Source organism: Pholis gunnellus (assembly GCF_910591455.1).
Source record: "Pholis gunnellus genome assembly, chromosome: 8".
NCBI lineage: Eukaryota > Metazoa > Chordata > Actinopteri > Perciformes > Pholidae > Pholis > Pholis gunnellus.
Window position 1 is genome coordinate 1,418,459 of NC_136534.1, and position 24,342 is coordinate 1,442,800.

At 40.4% G+C, this 24,342-nt stretch overlaps 1 protein-coding gene across 1 annotated transcript in view; it reads left to right on the forward strand.

Annotated features, from left to right (window-relative positions):
* ascc3 (activating signal cointegrator 1 complex subunit 3) overlaps positions 1 to 24,342 on the forward strand; it is a 193,894-nt gene that overhangs the window by 51,635 nt on the left and 117,917 nt on the right. The window contains exons 9-11 of the mRNA XM_079165322.1: positions 3,101 to 3,304; positions 5,612 to 5,752; positions 21,803 to 21,967. Of these exons, the coding sequence (XP_079021448.1) occupies positions 3,101 to 3,304; positions 5,612 to 5,752; positions 21,803 to 21,967 (510 nt within the window). The remainder of the gene's footprint in view (positions 1 to 3,100; positions 3,305 to 5,611; positions 5,753 to 21,802; positions 21,968 to 24,342) is intronic.

Here is a 24,342-nt window from a genome sequence, read left to right on the forward strand (position 1 = left end):
GCTAAGTACAACCAAATGATGAGTAAGATATTTTCTGTGAAAAGCTTAAAGTTGTAAGAAGAAAACGCAGACGATACCCAGACCGGGCAACGCCGTGGTAGCGACCTGTCAATCACTGTGTAGCCCTGCCCTAAAGCATCCCCTGCTTTATGGTCTGTTTGACTCTAAATGGACCATAATTTACTAAATGAACATCATGCTGTATTGAAGAAGACTTGAAACTAGAGATTGAGACCATAAACTCATGTTTACAATGTTTACTGAGGTAATAAATCAAGAGAGAAGTAGAGTCATTTTCTCATAGACTTCTATACAACCAGAGGAGTCGCCCCCTGGTGGTCATTAGAGAGAATGCAGCTTTAACACACTTCCACTACTGGCTTCACTTGGTTCTTGGACAGCAGATCAATCCCTGTACAGGTCCCATTACTATTGTTGCTCTCAGCTAACACAAATGTGTACACAAACTTTCTGTCCTCCTTAGTGATCAACCTTTGTCAAGGTCGAGACATAGAACTGACACAGTTACAAGGTCTCCAAAAGTGGTGACAAAATGCAACCTAATGGTTGCAAGGCAACACAAATTTACCAGTGGCATAAGCAATGGTGTAATCATTTAAAAAAAACATGAGCTGTTTGAATTTGCATCTGTTCGGATGATATTTGGACAGAACTGGAACGCTTTGTGTGGCTGTAATCAACTTCTTGACCATTTGCATTTGCCAGTGGAGCTGTTGTCTAAGCAGGGATATCAGATGCCCATCACATGCACATGTAGCCAACTTCTTGTTGACGATGCACACATTGTGAGTTTCACTCTTCTTTCTGTAGGAAATCAGTTGAATTACTAGTTATTAGTGGGTGTTCCAAGCTGCTCATCAGAAGCCCTCCAGCCCACACAGCACCTAGCTGCAACCACAGCCGCCCTGCACTCCTTCCAGCTTAAGTGGACTCTAATAAAGTTGCTCTTTGATGCATTAATAACCTCTTTCCCCTACTGGGCTGTGGGGCCAGCCTCTGAACAGCACCCCGCATATCCTCGGCTGACATGCACTCTTTAATTATTTCTTTCTATGAGTGTTGGAGCGAAACGAGGGGAAGGGGAAAGTGATGACATACTAATGAATCCTTGAATAAATAATACTGCTGTCTAAGCTAAAGGCATCTGCAACTAGCTTTACTGGGAGAGAGGTGGAACGCAGAGGAAGCGCAGAAAGGGAAAGGGTACACTGATGGAGAAAACATCAAAAATAGATATGGAGGTAAAGAACACACCTGGAACTACAGTGACCTCTAGTGTATGAGATTCTACCGTCCTGCTAGTTTTCCAGAGCGCACTCATTCAGGATTAAAGGAACCAAACTATCACGACAGAAGATGCACTTCCAACGCTTTCTGTTTCCTGCTTGTGTTTTTGCTCTGTCGACAAAGCAGTTGTGTCGCTCTGCCACACACTGTCACAGACCTCCACTACAGCAGAGAACCAACAGAGTGAACGTGTGGTGTTCATCAATGTCCTCCGGTTGAGTCAGATTGAACAGCAAAGGGTATGCATCGATAGGAAATGACAAATCTTTAAAGAGAAAAAGTCACATCCATATCTTCTCATTAAATGACTTGATGGAAGCACATATTGATTCAAAGTTTATTTCGCCAACATCTCAGAAATATAACAGCTCCTTATGTTGGTTTACTATTGAACCTGAAGTATTTTTGAATCACTTCACAGTTTGCTTATGCAAACACAAACAGTAGATCACATTTTTGGGATCCACAATCTTGTATGTGTGCAGTATGCTTTGGAAGAGAGAAAATAAGGATGATAGAAATCACAAATACAATAATACATCTGAAGATTTTAGGATCCACTTTCACTGCAAACAATCCCTTTTAAAAACGTGGTTATTGGAGGGACACTAACAGCTTGTTTGCCTTTCAGAACAATGTTTCTGTGATTTCTCTGAGTGAAAAGCTATCGGAGCTCAACACCAGAGGAGCTGTGAGCTGCAGAGAACACTGTCCATTGAACAGGGAACAAGACACTACTTCTGTTTTATGCTCTATCTGTTTAAATACAAATAAACCTGAAACGTGGAAACCTGAAGGAACGAGTCCCAGCTAATGTCCATGCCGAGAAGAGAATGAGTTGTTTTGAACCTTACCCATGATTCATCTGTGCAGTAGCTGGATGTTTTCACTCTCCTGTTTGTGTACGATGTGTGTGTGTGTGGGCCACTGTCCTTCACAGTGGCCATTTCTCTACTTATCAGAGGCAGTGTGAGATTGAGGGCCATCAGCCACACTCTGTTGCCATAGTGAAGGCAGACAGCAAGCAGCCTGACTGACAGCTGATCCCTCCACACATTTCCTTCCTTCATGCCTCCTGCTGCTCCTCTTTGTGTGCAGTCACTTCATACATGGTGACACGATCTGTAAGTGATCGCCTGCCTGTGTTTCATGTCAGCACACCTGGTAGAAGACTGCAGTGTGTTTTGGTCGCCAGTGTGCACCTCACTACTGGTGACATTACCCCGTAGTTCAAAGAGGGGCTGATAATTCAATTTCTACATTAGCAGGAATCAAGCACAACATGAAGGTGAATGCAGTGCTGTCGGAAATTGATAAATAATCACGATATTAATATTGATAATTTTTCTGTAATCGTGCAGCCCTAGATCACAGCAATTTTGATAATCAATTACATGTTTTATTTTCTCTATTGTGGTATGTGAACACATCATTCAAAGTTAGCCCCTCCTCCCTGGCTCTGCGACGCCAGAAGCCACGCCCCCTGTCTGCCGCGGGGGTGTTTCTAAATAAGCTTTGTATTTTGGCGTTTCGCTCCCTATCTTAGCATTATTTTGGGGCAGTGTGCAATTTTTCTAGTCTTCTCTTGGAGGCGTATATGTATTTATTTATTTTTCTTTATTACTTTGTTCTACTTTTATTTAGGTGTGCCCTGTAAACGTATATCACAAATACAGCCAAGAGATATTGCATAAAAATAACCTTGATTACTACATGATATCCATTACAAGGTTTTGTATGATGAATATATTGCAATGATGCGTTAACTCTTCTTCATCCTTTGTTTGCTCAGATCGCCCAGCTGGTGTTCAAGGGGATGAAGCGTCTGAACAGGATCCAGTCCCTGGTCTTTGAGACGGCCTACAACACCAACGAGAACCTTCTCATCTGCGCTCCAACTGGCGCCGGCAAGACCAACATCGCCATGCTGACGGTCCTTCACGAGATCCACCAGCACCTGCAGCCCGGGGGCGTCATCAAGAAGGATGAATTCAAGGTCTGACACTGACACAGACACACACACAATCTAGGGACACCATACAACACTGCTCGTTTTACCCATCTCTGGTGTTCCTACATGTGAGGTACTTCTGAGACATCTGATGTACAGAGTCAGAGAGCAGCATCATCGAGACTTTAACCGGCCCAGGAAGAGACCAGATAGCCTACATACCTACACAATTACATGTTACTGTTTGTTACAGTTACAGGGGTGGTCAAAAATATTGTGCTAGTGATGGGTTTCGTTAGTATTTTATGGCTTTAGGTGCTGCTTATTTCCATCAATACCTATCGATACTCAATGACTCTATCGAGGCATACCAATCCTTAATGTGCCCTTCATTTCTCTTTCTTTTCTTTTTTCAAAGAGATCATGGCTATTAACTGATGAGGTATTTACTGTGTTCGATGTAAACCATTGGAAATCGACCAGCCTTCTCCTCCAGATGGAGGCTCATGTGTTGACGTAGTCATGCGACGCTATAGGATGAATCATGATCAGTAGGAAACAAGTTAGTTAACAGCAAATGCTCAACAAATGAATGAAGGTCAAATGACGACTGCTGAAGGAGTTTATCGGTATTGCAGTTCTGGCCAATCAGGATCCTGTACCAATTTAAGACTGCTTCTCGGTACTCATCCCTAGTTTGAATAAATGACATGACAAAATGCCGGTCAGCACCGACTTATGAAAGAGACCTGAAGTTTTGTGTCTATTTGAAGGACATTGTGCAGGAGTATGGAGCCAAATTCAGGTCAATAGTTTTGATCATTTGAAAAAAAAATGTGACCCTGAAAGTTCATGTTGTGCTCTTGAACATTGAAAAATACAGCAATGTATTCAAAATAAAAATAAGTGAGTGAAAAGTTTTTTTTTTTCATTTTTCACTTCCAACTAGTGGTGTAACAGATCCCCCTCACGTGAACACAATCTATGACACAGTTTAACGTTAACCATCACAGTGTAAATAAAGTTTTACTGATGATCGTTATCCTCCAATATTCAGTAAAATATGTGATCAGGACATCATTAATGCTTTCTAGTCTCTGATCTTTGATCATGTTACATTGAGAACAACTAATCAGTGTTTAAATCATCATTAGATCCGTGATCTGTGATCTGATCCGTGATCTGATCCGTGATCTGTGATCTGATCCGTGATCTGATCCGTGATCTGTGATCTGTGATCTGATCCGTGATCTGTGATCTGATCTGTGATCTGAGCCGTGATCTGTGATTCGTGATCTGTGATCTGATCCGTGATCTGTGATCCGTGATCTGATCTGATCCGTGATCTGTGATCCGTGATCTGTGATTCGTGATCTGTGATGTGATCCGTGATCCGTGATCTGTGATCTGATCCGTGATCTGTGATCCGTGATCCGTGATCTGTGATCTGATCCGTGATCTGTGATCCGTGATCCGTGATCTGATCTGATCCGTGATCTGTGATCCGTGATCTGTGATCCGTGATCTGTGATCCGTGATCTGATCCGTGATCTGTGATCCGCGATCTGTGATCTGTGATCTGATCCATGGTCTGTGATCCGTGATCTGTGATCCGTGATCTGTGATCTGATCCGTGATCTGTGATCCGTGATCCGTGATCTGTGATCTGATCTGTGATCCGTGATCCGTGATCTGTGATCTATGATCTGATCTGTGATCTGATCCGTGATCTGATATCTGATCCGTGATTTGTGATCTGATCCGTGATCTGTGATCTGATCCGTGATCTGTGATGTGATCTTATCCGTGATCTGAGATCTGATCCGTGATCTGTGATCTGTGATCTGATCCATGATCCATAATTAAAATAATTGATGAAAGGGGGTCAAATTAAATACAGCAAGAATTGGTAAATATAATCTTCAATATATGCACAAAAAGTCAGCTATTGGCAGGTTAGTCTAAAAATATTAGTACGCCTTCATAAAGCCATTGTGTCAAATCCTAACACACACTTCGATAAATAATTCAGACATCCAAAAGGCTTTGTTCTTTCATGAAGGCTTACACACACACACACACACACACACACACACACACACACACACACACAGCGCTGCACACAGTTCAAGCTAGTGACCATAGCCACTTTTCATACATCACTATAAATTTTACCCATCATTTTTCTCAATAAATTGTGGTTTGTGCTGGTTGCCAAGGAACAAATGAACCCGCCTCTGTTTGCTCATTTATCACCATGGTGTCCTTCCAGTCCTGCTCTCCTATGCCCCCCCCACTCTACCCTATCTGTTCTCTGTCCTACAGTATGTATCTGTGTCCTTCTCCCTGTAGATCATATATGTGGCTCCTATGAAGGCCTTGGCAGCTGAGATGACTAATTACTTCAGTAAGCGATTGGAGCCACTGGGCATCACTGTTAAAGAACTCACTGGAGACATGCAGCTAACCAAAGGAGAGATCCTACGAACACAGGTACACACACACACACACACACACACACACACACACACACACACACACACACACACACACACACACACACACACACACACACACACACACACACAATAACACACACTCTGAGTTCTATCATGTCTCTTCAACGTAGTTCAAACCAAGGGTTGCCTCTGCTGCACACACATGTTCTCTAGCACCCCCAAGTGGATTTGATTGTGACATTTATTGGAGAGATTCCATCAAGTATTCTCCAAAATGCATCAGTCACAATTCTGCCAATTACTTGTCACAAGTGTAATTCAATCATAAGTCTTTTTTAATAGTTATCAACTGTGGAGCTGTGGATTTACAGTTTGCTTTCAAATAGAGAAGAAATGATAAAAGCGGCTGCTATAAACACTCTGTTGTTCCTTGATTCATTTAGCCCAATATCACAAATCATACAATGTGCAATTGTTACACTTTGCAATACAATTACACTCAGGATAGCCAGGATGACAAACGTATAGTTAGATTGAGAACTTAAATCCCTGAGGACATCAAGTATCTCCCAGGTGTCACCAAATAAACCTGGAAAGAGAATTAACCACACCAACACACAAGAGCAAAGCTCAAGCACATCATTCACACAGATAGGTCTCGGTTCTTTTTCCAACAACGCTGCAGTAAGGACCTAGTCCAGCAAAAAGGATTTGGACAATGAGCCGTGCGGTAGTGTGGTAAAACAGAAGTTTGCAGTCTGCCGTACAGTTGGAGGACATCTTGTACTGTTCAGACTGCATGAGGATTTTCTGGAGCACTTCAAAAGTGAAAAAAAAGGATTTGGATGAGCCAGTTTTAGATCACATATCAGATAGATAAACACAGAGGCAACAGCACAGCTTGTAATTGACTAAGTTTGTTTTTATAATGCTGCAAGAGAACCAATGTGAAGATTATATTAACAATGTAAATGAAGATAGTACATATAATATAGATTGATATGTAGTTACAATCAAATGCATTCCCTGACAAAAATACAAGAAAATGCTGGCAGCTTAAATAAAATTGAAGTGCATTGCTAAAAATGCAGAAATCTTAAGGCCCAAAGACTGCGCTGCACTTCTGAAAAACCTGGAAGCTGGAATGAAAAAGTGGTAGAACTGGAGGCTGAACTTCATTACATAAAGACATTATGAGGTGAACTTGAGAAACTAGAAAAGCTGGAAGCCAAACTGTAATACTATCAAAGCGGAGTGAATTGCCTGACAATACTGAATGTTCAAATGCATTGAACTGCACAAGTAGAAAAAGGTAGAAAAGCAGGCTTACAATACAAGGATAATGTTTTGACATTTGAATGGTTTTCTGCAGCTGTATGCAGAACTAATAGTAGACCCAAAAAAGTACAGAAGAAGAATTATTAAGTGCCTTTTACTTCAGTGACTTATCTTTTCAAAATCCGGCATACAACAGGAGGTCTTGTTAAAGTCTCTGGGCTTTTATTTTGAAAATCCAGCCTTTTGGGTGATGAGGGGGTCAGTTATAATGTCCTCTGAGACCGATATCCCTCCTTTTGAATATGCAAAATTATGATTGATGATACGGATTTTAGGGAGCTGGATCCCTGTTTCTTGACCAAAGGAGACGCAAGGTCCTGCTGGACAGCGAGTCAGATTCCCACTCTCTTGGATCCGGAAGAGAACCCAGCAGGAAACTCAACACCCTGTGTTTGGGGTCTGGTCAAATTGGCCGGATCTGAATGATTTTAGTGTCCGAACGGTAGTGTCCCTGGAGAAGGTCCCCCAATTGGCACAGTCGAACCTAACCACTTCCCTATGTATTCTAGTATGTTTTCCCAAAATGGGTAGATAAGTTGACCCTCCCAAATCGCATGTACGTATGTTCCTTTCTCTGTCGGACATTTCCAACATAAATTGTTCAACAAGCCCATCATGTGGAGCTCAGAAGGAGTCAAATAAAACCTCTGTATTAACTCATACTGACTAACTTTCCCTCAAGCCTCCATTATATATGCCGAGATATTTGATAGTGTTTTTAACATTACACATTAGCTCATTCTGACAAACAATCCTTTGGTTTTTACAGATATCTTCCCTGTGTACTGTGTATGAGGTGAAATTCAACTCTTCTTAAATCAATTCCTAAATAATTCAAAGCTCAGATAAAGAAATGATAAAAGAGGGAACACATCTCCACCGTGATTTAGTAGTAAGTAACAAGCACACACTGTTTCTCACATTTGCTTCCTTCTGTCTGTGGTGTTGCTCTCTAGTTAGTGATGAATCAGGGTCACATGGTTTAGAGGTTAGCTGTCAAACATTTCTTCAATGACTTCTTTATTTGTGTATTTGCCGTTGATCATGAGACAATCTCAGTGTTGTGCTATTGTATTATTGTACCAGATGATGTAATACAGTGAGTCATCTATTTAGTTTTCTATTTCGTTCTCTTCATATATTTTTCGGCATATTATTATTGTGTCCTCAGTATTCCTTTAAACTGTAGAAATTAATTTAGAAATTTCATAAAATACCTGAACCGTCCTTCACACATTCTAGACAACAACTTGAGCAGCATTTGTAAACACAAACATCATGTTGTTCTGGGAAGAGAAACAACTCAATGGAGCTTCTTACCAGCTTAAAAGAAAGAGGAAGAATTAACGGGTTTTTTTCGACCATAAGGAAAAGATGTGGATGAAAAGTTTGATTTGACATAAACAATGCAGTACAATATTCAGTGCTTCTATGATTTAATAGTGTCCTTGTGTTAAAAATGTTCAGACGATTACATATAAAATCAGCTCTCATTGTTTTCCTGTATTTTTTCATTACTGCAGCAATAGATCTGTATGTACACAGAAAACAAAACCTTACACCTCACATATACGGAACAGGCACGTGTTTTCATGTGTGCAGACAACAAGTTTGTGTGCTCACATGATTTTTTCAAACATAACAAATATCACTTGCATCACAAACAGATATAATTAAAGCTGCGAGCAGCGATGAACAGGCCCTCGCACCTCTGTGCACGTCAAGGGTACTGGCGGGACGCGGCTGCAAATGTCTGTGAGCATCGGACAACACGCCCCCAAATTTTTTTTCGAGTGTGTGACGCTGGAAATTATCATCAATGTCTGAGGCTTCCTATACCAAATTTGAGACTGATCTGGTCAACTGGCTAGGAGCAGTACATGAAAGTATAAAACTTGTCATTTCCTTTTGCCAGTAGGTGGCGCAATGACTTTGTGAAACATTTGAAAAACTGAAAAAGCAGAAAATAGGCGATTTACTGTCGCGCCCCCTAGTGGTTGATAGGAATGAAAATTTGATGGTATGTTATGGATTCCATGTGGACATATGCTGCAAATTTCGTGATGCTAGGCCAAATGGTTTGCAAGTTATGTGTATTGATGTACAAAGGCACGCCCCCTATGAAGTTCATTGATGCACTTACACAATGTGCACCAATCAACAATCAACAAGCTTTTGATAATCCATGATGATCCAATAATGATGCACAGAAAATTTGGTAACAATCGGACCCAGCGTTCAGGAGGAGTTTGCAAAAATATTTTTCACAAAATAAAAAATCACGGAAAATATAAGTAGGCGGAGCTTAATGGTCACCTGGTCATTTTTATAGAGCAGACGGTGTTGAATTTCACATCAATTGGTCATGGGGGGAGAGGGGCGTGGCCTTTCAAACTTAAAATGAACTCGCCATTCTTTTCAAACCCAAATGCGAGACCCCTAAAATATCACATTTTTCACCAGTCCTGATATGCATGCCATCTTTGGTGAGTTTTTGAGCGATAAAGCCCCCAAAAAGCCAATTCAATGGCAGAAGAATAATCCTTACAGTTTCAATAGGGTCCTTGTCAGTGCTTGGGCCCTAACTAAGGCCATGTTAATGTCGCATTACATAATATCATGGATATATGGTAGTTTAATTGCTTAGATATTAATTAATTAATTAATTCATACATTTTTTATAAGGATCCCTAAGATTTGGCTGTTAAAGAATTGTGACCAACATATATAATGTGTGTGTGTGGAACCTTTTACAATGAAAAAATAAACTTGTGGGTCTTTTGTGACAAATGATGTAACGGGAACACTGTTTGACCTCAAACATGTCTTTGGCATGTCCAAACAGCAATGTCTTGTTACTTATTAGCAGACATATATGCAGACTCTGAGATATCCTTTATAAGTTGCATGTGATTTATGAGTCAAGCTCTGCTACATATGAACTCGTTAGTTGCAGAATAGATCAATTATTCACTTGTCATTGGTGTGGAGCATAAGTAAGGATTCCCTGTGTTAACCCTCAGTCATTTAGTCAGCACATGAGCTGAGCTCTGTGAACTTATTCATAATATTCAGCAGTAGGGCTGCACGATTAGGGCCAAAATCATAATCGCGATCATTTTGATCAATATTGAGATCACGATTATTTATTAATGACTAGTTCCCGGACCTTAGATGCTTGGCGGGGGGGGGGGGGGGGGTGCTATTCGCAGGAGAGTGACTGTTGCATCGTGCGCGCGGATCGGGGCGGAACACCGCCGTGCGCGATGCAGAGAGCGGCGGAATTGTAAACGCGGACCATGTAGTGACAGACTTGACATGCACCTGCACTTCTTGGCTGGACTGAGGCAAAGCCACCTCTTTCTAAATGAATGAGGGCAACAGTGTGGAGTGCAGAGAATACAGCAGCAGTAGCTCCTTGTGTTACTACATGTACACTGTAGCTTTCAGCTTGTCCATGAATACATGCTGCAGCTCTTCAAGACCCAAGTCAAGTTCAAAGTAACGCAAACCAATGCCTTTCCACTGTGTGTTGGCATGTAACTGAAATTGGATGAGTAATCCCATTACTGCTGACTCTCCCTGTCACAGTTTGGCCACACTTTTGCACATTGACCAAACACAGTCCAGCCTTGTTTTAGATTTCAACCTTGTCTTGTCCTACATTCTGTAGAATTACAGATTTATGTATTTATCAGTCAAGGTTCCATATTCAAAGCAGCACTTTAGTCTACACTTAGTAGTAGTTCCCATGGTTACAGTGTAGTAAAGACAGAATCAAGTAGTGTGAGAGAGTCTGTAGTACTGTTAGTATCAGAATGAGAAAGAGGAACAACATGTGCTTTTGCATTTTCTTTTACCATCAACCCATTGAAATGTCTGCACGCGTCACAGCACCGCTGCAGTTCACACTCTCATTTAGTTATTTAGTTTTTTAGGGGTGTCAAAATCCAAAATCAATCGAAATTAGCCTTTTGATTTCTCTTCACCTGAAAAAGAGAAAAACACACAAAGACGACAGCATTGGTTACCGCGTGCATTTGCAACACAGACCATAGTTGTTCCACAGTAAATGGGAGGTCATGATCATCCTGTTGGAATAGATTTTTTATTCTAGGACTCTGAGAGAGCTATTGACCATAATTTGATTTTATATTCAGGGCTTTGTGAAGAGTAGATAAAGTGCAGCTGTAAATGAAGTTCAAGATGTCCGATCTTAAAGATCAAAGCATATTTTGAAGGATCGTATCGGCTGAAATACGCCCCATTAAATGCAGATCCTTTCTCTTCTGTTTTATCCTCTCCTCTACTAGTCTTTTGAAATCTGTTCTCCTTGACAATTTATCTGCATGTGAGAGTATTGCAAAATGTAAAAAAAGAGTTGTTATCCCTCCACTTTCTTTGTAATCAGCATAGAGCAGTGTTTGTATGTACAGTGACTGTATCTACTATCAAGTATTGTGTGTGTATCAAAGCCTCCATATATCTCCCTCTGAGCCATAGAGCTGCATTGTTAAGAACACATCAATGAGCCTCACCATTGCACTGGGTGACATGAACACACAAGATGTAGTTTATTTTGACTTAACCCCACATACACCGTCCTGCTGCCGCAAAGACTCACGAGAGCACCACATGTGGATTAATCCGCGGCTGAAAATAGTCACCAACATATGCACTATTTCCTCCTGAGTAATTATTGCTAAAACTACAGCAACCAGCTGTTTTGGGGAAAGTGCTGTGCATTTAAAAAGACAACATTTTAATATTAATGAGCCGTTTCTGTGGTCCTGATTGATTAGTCAGTGGGAATCAGTGGGCTAAGGATGTTTTGACAATAACACCAGCCTAACCATTTTATCAATCAGCTCTTAAAGCACACTGCGTAAATAGTGAGGGATACATTACTGTCTTTAAATGAGAAATCAACCTATAAAACACATTTAAACTATTATCTATTAAAACTATTCCATTATGATAAACAATACAGTTTTAGGAATGTCCAACCACTCTTTAACAATGTGACCTTTTTGTTCAGGAGATCAAATGAAATAATTTTATTCAGTGGTTGAGTGCTTTTATTTGTGTGAAGTATAAAATGGGTTGGTCAGGTAATGACATACTGAGCAGCAGATGAAGTACATCTTTTGTATCTGGATTTTTTAAATCTGAAATGTGTTATACAAGTATCAATCTCCTTCATGGAATAATGTATGTCGTGATAGCTTTTAGTTTAGCAGAGCAGTGTGTCTACTGTTTAGGCTGTTTGTCAGGGAACAAATGCCACAACTCATCAAGACTCAAGTCAAGCTCACATGTCTTGTTGCTACCTGCTGATGAGAGTGAAGGGGTTAGCCCTGAAGCAGCAACACCTTCTGCTCAGGCCTACTTAAGGTGGACCAGCTATTATTCTTATTCCCCCACACACAAAAAAAGACACTAATAACAACCTAGCAACTTTCCCTAACCCCCGCATGCCGGAGTTCCCTTCACAGTTGGAAGAGGAGGGTGGATTAATTACAGTGAGGCCACAGAAAGCTGCAGGTTGAGCACATATTGGGAGAGAGAACCTGGCTCCTCCAGCTCAGACGTACATCCTGCCTGGAAGACTGAACTGTCAGACTGAGAAGGTTGCTGAAACATGCATATCTGTTAAATCCAAAAGAGTTGGATTTGAGAGATTGCACAGCTTAGAGCCAAAGTTTTTAAGCCTTGTGGGACTTGTAAATAGAGAAAAGGAAAGGTTGGGGTTTGCTGTGTCTGTGTGTGTGTGTGTGTGTGTGTGTGTGTGTGTGTGTGTGTGTTGGGGGGGGGGGGGTTCATTTCTATGAAATGAGGCCAATTCCAGCTAATCTGAAGGTGTATTAAAGTTGCATTTCTATCAGGTCATGTGAAGAGATTTCACAAAGAGAATGATTAGTCAGATTAACTGCAGCACTCCTCTACTCTCGTTCACTTAAACCGTTCCACTTTCTGTCTCTCATCCGTCCATTTTGCCTGTTCGTGTCAGTACATTTACACAAAGTGGTTGAGTGAAAGGGGCTGTCCTCACTTACAGGCCGTAGTGATGCCACACACTGTAACCTTGGTTGTCTTCTGCCTCCTCAAGGTCCTCACTGCTCTTTCATCATGCCCTTTTGATGTGTCCGGTAGTGGGGGGGGTTCTGGCCTCACGTCCCCCTCTTTTAAAGTATATGAGGAAGAGAAGGAAGTCCTGAAGCATCACGAGTCGCGGCATTAAGAGCTTATCTGTTGTTGGGCTGACATGTCGTCCTGTGGCCTTCATCGGGGGCGTTACACAACACTTCTTCCAACCAGTCACATATACACAGTGACAAACAGCTACCAATGGGGTATTCACACACGCGCTCATGATTGAGTTTAGTACATGAGAGCGTTGTTTTAGACCAATCAGAAAGGCAAGGAGTGTGTCTAATGATTGGTATTGGTCAAACCATATTTAGTTCACAAACAGGAGATCTGTATCTATAAGGAGTTACATCACACTTTCTCAGTACGTTTTAATAGCATTTTATATAAAATGTACTTTTTGTGTACCAATGGAATTATTATGTTAAATTGAATGAATTCAAATGCCACAAGAGCAGTTGCATATGAATGTACACAATATACTGTCACTTAAAAAATTGCCTTTGAAATTCTTCATTGCTTGTGGCCAACCGGTGATTTGGTAACTTTGGAAGCAATTTGGTCGTGTGTCCTCTGATTATTTTTGGTACGCCATCACATCATAATTTAGTTTGAATGAAACCTCGGCTCCTGCCATTTGTCCTGGTGTTCTTGACTGTTATGGAAGAGGGAAATAACAGGAGTACCGGGCCAACCGGCTTTAATCGTAACAATTTCCTTTTTAAATACGTTCTGTGTGCTGGCTCTCATTTATGCCTGTGGAGAGTGCTTCATGTGAACCTTGAAAAGTAACTGATAATTATTTAAAGAAACTTTAAAGTTTTAAATATGAGAAAGTCATTTGTTGTAATGTAGAAGGGCTTTGCTATCAGTTTGGTTGTACCGTTCAGTCATTTTCAAAATAGTCTTGTGGGCCGTGATCCGGCCTGAAAACAATATATGAGGGTGTTACCATATCGCCCACCTCTACCCGCGATGTTGTTTAGTGCTGCTAACATAGGAAAGATTTAACACTATTAGTGATAAAACAAGTGAAATATATAGTTATATAGTATATAAAATTAGAATGGAACAATGTTCCACAATGTCAAATTGGGCCAACCCTGCCTGACCTCTCTGTACTAGAACCTCTATAACTTTGTTGTGCTTCACTTTATCAAAGTAAATTTTTTTTGTAGAGACTACTGACATGTTGTGATGTGATTGTGGAGTATTTTTAGGCAAATTCCTGCATTATTTCAAAGAAAAGAAAACAATAAAATTGCTTTTTTTTCAGGCGAACCTGAAACTTTTGAATTTGAGCTGTGTGCCATTTTCATTTAGTATTAACCGGTAACATATACACTGATATTTACACATCTGACCACATTCTCACAAGTGTTCCCTTTATTATAACATCAAAATTATTCAAATAGACCTTGTGGTTGCAAAGATACACTCGTTTTAGTATGGGTATGCAATTTTCGAGCAGAGGCCTAAAAATAGGGCTAGAGTTTAACAGGCCTGGAGATCCTTAGAGATATTAGTGAATGTTATGTAAATGTAAGTCATTTAACATTTGTCATTGATTGGAGAAAAATGTTGATTTAGGCGTTGTGTGAGGCAGACGGCTGCCCATCCACAGCCTGGTTCTACTCTAGGTTTCTGCCTGCTAATAGGGAGTTTCTCCTTGCTGCTGTCGCCCAGTGCTCATGGTGGCAATTGCTGGTTGGGTCTCTGTAAATATCATAAAGAGTACGGCCCAGACCGGCTCTATATGAAATTACCAGAGATAACTTCTGTTATGATTTGGCGCTATATGAATACAATTGTGTGAGTTATTTCTGTAAGACGATTTACAACAACCTGATCAGCTGTGTTGATCTCATCCATGCTTATTCATTTCTCTGTGACTTTTCTGGCTGTGGCGCAGGAAGGTAATGTTCTTAATCCCACCTACAGAGCTCTGATTTGCTCGGTTGTAGGAAACATATCACTAAACCCCTTTGAGTAAAGACATCAGAGATGTGTGGGGGGATTCAGAGACCTGGAACCAGGGTAGCAGAAAACGGCACAAGAACTTCTAGTTGTATCCTTTTTTTTTAAATACAGGCAAGCTCTTACAAATTATGAAAATGTGTTAATTCTTCCTATTGGAAGGATGCATCATGTTTAAAGGTTATGTTTGAGTTGAAACTCAGCTGTTCAGCAATAGAGCTAAGAATCCTAATACATGGGTTAATGTGCATCACTTAATTTAAACAGGTCCCTGTGGGCCTACTGTACCTCTCTACCAGTCTATTGACTTCATATTCCTGTACCCAAACTGAATTCTTTTATTTTCCCCATCTTCTCATAATGCCAAACACCAACCACTGAACCGAAGAAAAGAGCAGTTGTCTTGTTGTATTTACATCAGTGGTGGGCCGTCAGGGCCTGCAAAGCCTTCTCTGCTGGCCTAAACAGAATCACAAAGTTATAGCTATTTTATAATTTAATAGTTTTTCTTAAATACACTAGCATATCATAATTTATAAAAATATTTTTCCCATTATCTTATTTTCTCATTGCACAGCTACTGTCTTCCTCAGTTGCTCTGCTTCCAGTGCAGCTTGTTTGAAGTAGAGCTTTTATCCAATCAGATTTCACCTCTGTGTCTCTAGGTAAGAAGAGAGGCTCCAGGCCTGCAGACTCACAAAGTGAATCCCTTTGCAGTTTAAGTGAATGGGGACGATATTATTGATTGTCATATTCTTCAACCAATCAGATCTTTAGTTTAACATGTTGGGCGTATTCTTTGACGTGCCAGAGCCTTCTAGCTGGCCTACAAGTACGTCAGCATTACGTGCAGCTCAGTTTTCAGGTGCAGCGTGTGCTATGATTGGTCAGTGGGTGAGCATGTGACTATCGTGAAATGAAATTTAAGGAAGCTGGCAAAGCTTAGTTGGAGTAGTAAGAGTTCAAATTGAAAGATATGGAAGAAATTATGAAATTTTTAGCATTTTGCTTGGTGTAGATTATTATTTTTTTACCTAGCTTTGTTTTTTTAACACTCAATGGCTGATGGAGGAGAAACGGATTTGTGAGTTGAGATTTAACCGTGGGATTAAAGTCTTTGTCAACAAAGAAAGGAGGATGGAGTTTGTCTTAAGTGATCAGCATTTGGTAATTCAACTGCATTTGTTTTCTTACATCTAATATCTGAATGGCCCTTGAGTGTGTAGCAGAATGCGTGTTTCTCCTGTTGTTTTCCCATTAAGCTAGTTTAGCATAGCCTCCCAGAACACGTGCGGTGCCTCAGCTGTTTTTGTTTTTTTTGTTCCGGGTTCAGAAGTCACAGCCTGTTGTCTCCTACATGAGCGCAGAAAACATTATATTTCCCACAATTTTCTCCAAATGCACTAGTATTATTCAAAAGTATCGTTCGGTTCGTAAGCCTCGTACCGAATGGTTTAATTTGGATACGTGTGTTCAGCTGCAGGACAGCAGTGAAGGCCCAGGTATGAAATGCACGGCCCGCCACTGATTTACATGTTGTCTCATATTTAGGTAATTGTTAGCTGTATTCTCAAGAGGACACACAGGGCTGCATTGAGAAGGTTTTCATTACAGTTTTGCCTTGACAAGCCATTAGTTGTTCACATATCGCAATCTAGGAAATGTCTTTCTCTAACGTCCCCACTCCATCTTCCTCCCGCCTACCTCTTCCTCCCACATCCTCCTCTCTTCATGGCTGCGATAGTTGGCATGGAAACAGAAAGGGTTTAGAGGGATGGTGCCATGTGGATGCCAGTTTGCGGGTGGGTGGCATCCTGGGACTTCCAGGCCCTCTTCCTTCACTGTCCAGAGAGGAAATATCAGTTAATGACATCCAAGAAGGAGCTGCCTCACAGCCAGATGCTTTCCTGTAAAGGTAGAGCGAGCGCATTGAGCACGTCGTGCTTCTTTGTAAAGTGGAGTTCACATGCAGAGAATTTGAAATAGCTGCTGAGGTGTTTCAGCCAATGTTGTCCTTGTAACACTGGGTTTAAAAAGAAGAGTACAAAAGAACGAAACAAAGTTTAAAGGCAAACCCGATGAAAGGCAGCTCAAAAACAGCCACCTGAATGTCAGGCTGTATTGAGCCAGTGCACTTACTGTAAAGATGCACATGCTGAAAGAGAGCGCGACCTCTCAATGCCAAGCTCATCACTCCCACTCCACTCATTAAATGAACATAAAAAGGGAGCTTTTGCCATCCATGGTAATGTTCACTGTTCCCTTTATGTTTTAGAAGCCACCATTTAAATATGCAGAGTCCAGCAGGCGTGATAAGGAAAGAAAAAGGAATTGTGCTCTCAAGTTACTAATTGATGCTCTTAAATTACTTAACTTTTGCTCTCAAACCAAATATTGTGCACACAAATTAAAAGAATAAAGCAGGAAGTATGTCCATGTATCTCCTTCCAAAGTCCAATCAGAGTGCATTGAATCTAAGTACTTAATTTAAATGAGATTCATGGTCCTAACAGCTGGACCAGTAAAGTCCAGTGCTCTCACTGACATCACACTGTCACGGTATATCCATGACCGAGTCCAGGAAGGCCTCATTTGGACTGAGCGTTACCCTCTTTCCTCACATCCGCGTGCTCTCTCTTTTCCCTCATGAGCCAGAAGCTTGTAGGCGTGTTGAGCACTTCATTAACATACTCGCCTCTGACTTGGCAGTAGTTTTCTCCTGTTACCACTGTAGTGATGCACGATGACGTTGTTTCTTCTATCTAGAGCCATGTGTTTCCACTCATCTACATTTACTATAAGTAAAGTCCTGGTAGCTCTTTAAAGTTTCGGGAACACTTTGACTTCAGCTTTCCCTCCATGTAGTTTGACTTGGTAGGAGAGGGAATCAATGAGAACGTTATCGCTTTGGCTTGTCAGAGTTTGTGTAAAGTTGCATGAACAACCTTTCTTAACTCCACCACGTCACGCCGCTGGGTGATGAATTTCACTGTTGACAGGTTCAAGGACAATTTGACCTCCATGGTTTGTTTCCATTTTGAACTGCAGAATACACTCTTTCATGGGGACATTCCGGTTCAGATTGTGATTATTGTCCCACACAGTGAAACACGGTAGTCCAATGCTCCAGACATGAGGACAACTTAAAGCCACAGTAAAAGCAATCAAAGCATTGGCATTACATACACAGCATGTACAACACATTTGACCACATTGAGACTGAGACAGAATAAACAGCAAAGTCAAATATTGCTATAATATATATAATAGGATTTTTAACACATCCCTTTACAGCTGCAGTAATACATAACTCTATCTCTATCTCACGCAATTTTCTCATCTCTAGAGGGAGTTTTTATTGCTTACTGAAGTGAACCAGCTCAAAAGTTGGAAATTAATCCAACATTTCTTTTGCATGCTTTTAAAAAATAGCCACGATCTTGATTTCATAAAAACGTTGTTCTTCCTCTTTATTTAACTTAAAGTATCCAGGTTTCCATTGTCAATTTAGTGATTAATTACTGAAAAGAGCAGTTCTTACAGGCCATTATGCTGTTTTTCTGCACAGGTTTATGAATCCATTCTCTGATTAAATTGTCACCTTTAAGAAACATCACCATCTTAAATGAAATGCTAAGAATCAGTGGATTTAGTTGATTGATTTCAGTCCTGCTGCGATCGACGGATAAATGGGCTAAATAACACCATTCAGCCAAACAATGGCATGCTTTCTCTGCACCTCCTTGTGCGTATTTGTGAGGCAATTAAGAAGGCACTTTGGCCTGTGCTCCATTTGCCAGAGCCTCCATTTAGATTAACCAGTAGCTCCAATTAGGAGCGGACGCTTCCTTTTCTGTGAGTACGCCAGCCTCTAATGGCTGGATAGATTGATTTAAATGCAAACTAGGGAGGATTTAATGAACTGCTTTTACAGAAAGGGTTTAATTGGAATGTGCACACACACAGACAGGTTGCCAAACTGTTCACAAACCATTAATTATGCATTGTAGTGTTTTTCTTAAAAAGACAGAATAAAATTTCACTGGAATTATGGACACTAAGCAGAGTGTGGATATGGTTTCTGTTGACATATTAAACAGATGAGATGTGTTGATACTGTTGAATATAATTAGTCTGAGAGGAATGCCAAAACATTGGAAATACATTAGATCCATCTATCATCCATCTATCCATCTATTCATCTATCTATCATCTATCATCCATCTATCCATCTATCTATCCATCCATCCATCTATCCATCTATCATCCATCCATCTATCCATCCATCTATCCATCTATACATCTATCTATCCATCTATTATCCATCTCTCCATCTATCATCCATCTATCCATCATCTATCCATCTATCATCCATCCATATATCATCCATCCATCTATCTATCTATCTATCATCCATCCATTTATCCATCCATCCATCTATCATCCATCCATCCATCCATCCATCCGTCATCTATCCATCCATCCATCCATGCTCCTGAAGAAAGATAACACTGCCAGTTATGTTCAGCATCATATCAACCTTCAAATGGTAGTTTATGGACCTGATTATTTTCAATAAGCTATGTTATGAAACACAAGCCTGTTGCTTTCTCCCAACTTGTTTTAAACCGTTGAATAAAGTTAGGTTCGTGAGCATGTTTGGTTCAGTTGCTGAAGTTGATGTGCTAGCTTGTTTAGCCTGCAAAGGTTTAGGGTTTGTGATTCACCTCTGGCTAGGAGCAATAGTCAGATGTGTGTTGGGTGTTTTAGAGAGAGTTGGATAGTAATGAATAGGAAGCCTGGGTCAAAACAATGAGTGGGAGCCAAAATCACCAGCTAAATATACTGGCTAACGGTACTTTTTTTTCTTAGCTATGTAGCATTGTCTCTTCAAACACTATACTGCATTGTTAAATGGACCAAAACCATTGTAGCTGTAGCGTCACAATAAAGTGAAGTGCTTTACATCTGCAGGTGTGTTTGCATTATCAGTTTCATTCAGTTCATCATTTGTAAGAGATGATCTCCTAGATAAGTTATAGCCACAGACTGCACTTCTTTTAATTAATTAATTATTAGTGTGTGGTGTGATCACTGAAAATGTCCTGGAAAAGAGTTGGAACCCTGAAAGGATAAGGTGACCTTTTCCGAGCCTTAAACCAATAACGGCATTCTCACAAGTACATTGAAAGTGTTATTTGTCTTTGTATTTGTCCCCCTTGTACATACTTGTCACAAAGAGATGCAAGGCTGAATCCACATTCCTCAGCCTATGATAAAATGCATTCTTAAGTTCAGTTGAAGTAGATATGAGTCTTCAGCTGTCTGCTTAAGACATATCAAGTTTTAAGAAGTCAACTCTTATTAAAACAAAATTCCCTCTTTGTGTTACTATCGCCTCTGCAGCTTAACTGCACACAGATGGCTCACATTGGTTTCAGTTCATGACTGTTAAGAAATAGCCAGAAACTAAAAATAATTACTGAAGGGATGATGGTAATAATTCATTATCCATCATGGTCTCAGCAGAATGACCTTCCACAAGTCTTTGCAGAATGCCAACTTTCTTGCATGGGTCTTCTTTCCTTTCTCTTCTCTCCTCTCTGAGAGGCTCATATTGTATAAGACCCACCATGTTAACATTCAGAAACCAAGTAATATGACAAATGAAGACTGTGTGACCATCAAGGTGCTTTGATGCGTTTCCTTTTATTTGGATCCTCCCTGCCTAATATATGCTCTCATCTTTCAAGCTGTGTTTCAGTTTGAAAAGCTGAAAGATGGGAGTTTATCGAGTGATACATTAGTGAAAGCCTTGTGCTCAGGTAGTTGAAGGAGATTTGGAAAGTAATCCAGATGACAAATTCATGAGGTTTTACTTGTATAATAACAACAAAGTGATGTAACTTGTCTGATAACAGGCTGTAACAGGCAGAGTATCTGCTGTGAGATTACTGATGGTGTAAAACCATGGACATGCTGCAGACACACTTCCTTTGTCCCGTGGACGGTACATGATGGGAAAGGCCTAAATGCCCGTCTTCATTACATTACATTATTGTTTTTTGAGCTGATGTGATAAAATGTCAGAATCTGTCATTTTATTATTTACAAAAATATGCCAAATTAAATGGAACAATAACTATGAGGTTGCTGACTTTCAGCTCAACCTCTGAGAAAGGTCACATTCATATTGAGCTATGAACTCCACTCACTATTGGGGGTCATTTAATGTGGATGCAGAGCACAGAGCCAACAGAAACCTGCCACAATATATACAGTAGATATATGTAAAGCTATATTTGTATATAGTTACATATATATATAGTTATAGATATATATTTATAACTATATACGTATATAGTTTGGGAGTAGTACACACCTGCTGATGTGGTTGTGACAAATGACAAAAGTACTGCTGGCAAACAGTGATAAATAAGGCAATAACACTAAAGAGACACTAAATCAATGTAACAGAAAACATTAACATGATATGATCACATGTTCCTCTTTTCATTGCTGTCTTTTTTTCTGTTGTGAATTCTCTGTTCTTTTATTTAATCCTTAACTGCTGTTAGAAAACCAGGACCCTGTTCCTCATGTTTCCATGTGTTTCCAGATGTTGGTGACGACTCCAGAGAAGTGGGATGTCGTGACCAGGAAGAGTGTTGGAGATGTGGCTCTCTCCCAGATTGTGCGTCTCCTAATCTTGGATGAAGTTCACCTCCTCCATGAAGACCGAGGACCAGTACTGGAGAGCCTGGTGGCCCGGACCATCAGACAGGTTAGTCCGGCTCCCTCTCTGCTCCTGAATGTGGGTATACGTATGTTACTCCCTTCTGCTCCCTCTGTCATCTCTTGACATAGTTTGAATATATGGTAAACATCTTTTTAGTTATTTTATTTTATTTTTTAGCCATTTAGACCATTACTACAGTATATATTTTTCTGTAAAGACCTATACACTGTTGTCATGTACTTGCTATAAGTGCGTCTAAAACGTACATCATTTAGAGGATGCCGTGTATAAACATTCACTTGTCTGTCTTTGTTGTCACAATGGTAGGGAATTGTTTCATGGGGTATGTCTGATGGACTGCAGACTATTAGGACTCAGGGCTGGGCATTGTTTGACTTTTTTTTTATACAGGCCTAACAAATACCCCGGTTTCTACCAAAACAATATTTTTCCAAATTATTGCAACTATTGATCCAAACCTAGAGCCAAACAGAAGTAAGACAGTGATTAACAACAGGAGTATCAGACATTGAAAAGATGTATTGAGGTTAAATACCTATCTCCAATAGGACCCACGTGCTGAAAATGCTTCGTCTCTCAGTTCCAGTATTTTTGTGCCAAGTTGCACTTTTTATTCACCCTCAGTGTGACAAACAGCATTTCAAGCTCAACAAGCAGACAGAAAGAAAGAGGCTCACAGACAGCCCTGCACTTCTCATCATCATCTCCCTATTGCATTTACTCTTCCACATTATCCACAAAACGTCCCCAGAGCTCTCTGTTAAACACCCGACTGAAGTCTGGAAAATGAGACACAAAGGGAGAGGAGAGACGAGGGAGTCACAGTCAAGGGAGAGACCCTGTGTGTGTGTGTGTGTGTGTGTGTGTGTGTGTGTGTGTGTGTGTGTGTGTGTGAGAGAGAGGAAAAGGGAGTTTAACAAGGCAGGGGAGAGTGAGCAATTAGTTTGACTATGGAGTTATTCAGTACGCTCAGGTATGTGCAGCTCGCTAGTTCAAAGAGTTGGTTGTATTTGTTCCGGGGATTATAGGCATTGGATATATAAGTGTGTGTCGAGTCCCATAACATGTCATCATAACATATCCTCATACTGCAACCAGGTGGAAATATGTTGATGTTGATGATGACTTTGTTCCCAAGTACGATACTTCAGTAAAAAGGTCAAATACTTGTACTTTGGCTGTTACTTTCTACTTCCACTTCACTACATTTCTGAGGGAAATATTGTCATTTTTTTCCAAAGATTTTCACCTCTCATTACTCATGCAGGATCATTTGTGTTTATTCGTGAGGGAACAGGCTTATGTCCATGTACATATATCAACCGCTGCCGAATCAACCACTATTGCTGCTTTGTCTGACAACCAAACCCTGTTGTGTCTGGGTTCATAACATCATCCAGAGACTGCAGCTGTTGTCACTGAATCTAACGAGCCACACGTCGGCTGGATTACTGCAGCGCCATGAATCCCAGATAAACTGATTTTGCTGTGATTTCATTGCAATAAACGCCTAAAAAGGTTTCCAGAATAACTACACAATGAAGCTGATTTGTAAAAAGGGTTACCTCATGGTTTGTCAGGTCTGTCCACAAGACAACAAGCACAACAACAAACTTTTGAAATATAGATATCAATATCCTTAGTATAAAAAGAGGCTTTCTAGATTTATATTCTCAGAAGAATCTGAGAGAAATCAATACAAATTTTTGCATAAGATAGTTTTTGCTTGTTTTATTTTCATAGTAATTTAATAAAAGCTAGTTTTGCATTTCTCCCCTGTATTACAGTGTTTAATGTTCTTATCTATTTTTTTTGATTTTGTGATAACTTTGAATGTTTCTGAAATATTTGTTGTACTTTTATTTAGAAGTTTCAGGGTTGGAGGTGCAGCATTCCTTATACACTGTCCCTGTATATGTCTAGTTCTCACCGGATAACTGTATAGTTAGTATTACCAAGTTGTATTTCTTTCTAATGCGAGTGCCTAGTTCGCCAGTAAAGTAACAACGCGCTCTTCCAGACGACATATCGTAGACGACATGAGTCCCGCCCCCTTTGGCACCATGCTGCTGCAGGAAGACATAATCAGTGCTCTGTCTGTGAAGATGATTTTCCCTGATGATGACTGACAGGTGTCTGTGCAGGAACCAGCCAGGACATTTTGATATTAGAGTGATTATGTAAATTTTGACGAGGAAATAGAGAGAATGAGCCTCGGTGTACCATATCTCCCTCTGACGAGTTACTGGTATGTTGAAGTCTGTAGAAGGAATGGAGAAGAAGAGATGCAAAGGGAATGTTTCAGAATGCACAGCCCACCGCTGACTCATCCAGGCATCATGCTCTGTGAGTTATATTTTGACCCTGAAAATGTCTATAAATGTCCACGATGTCTGTCC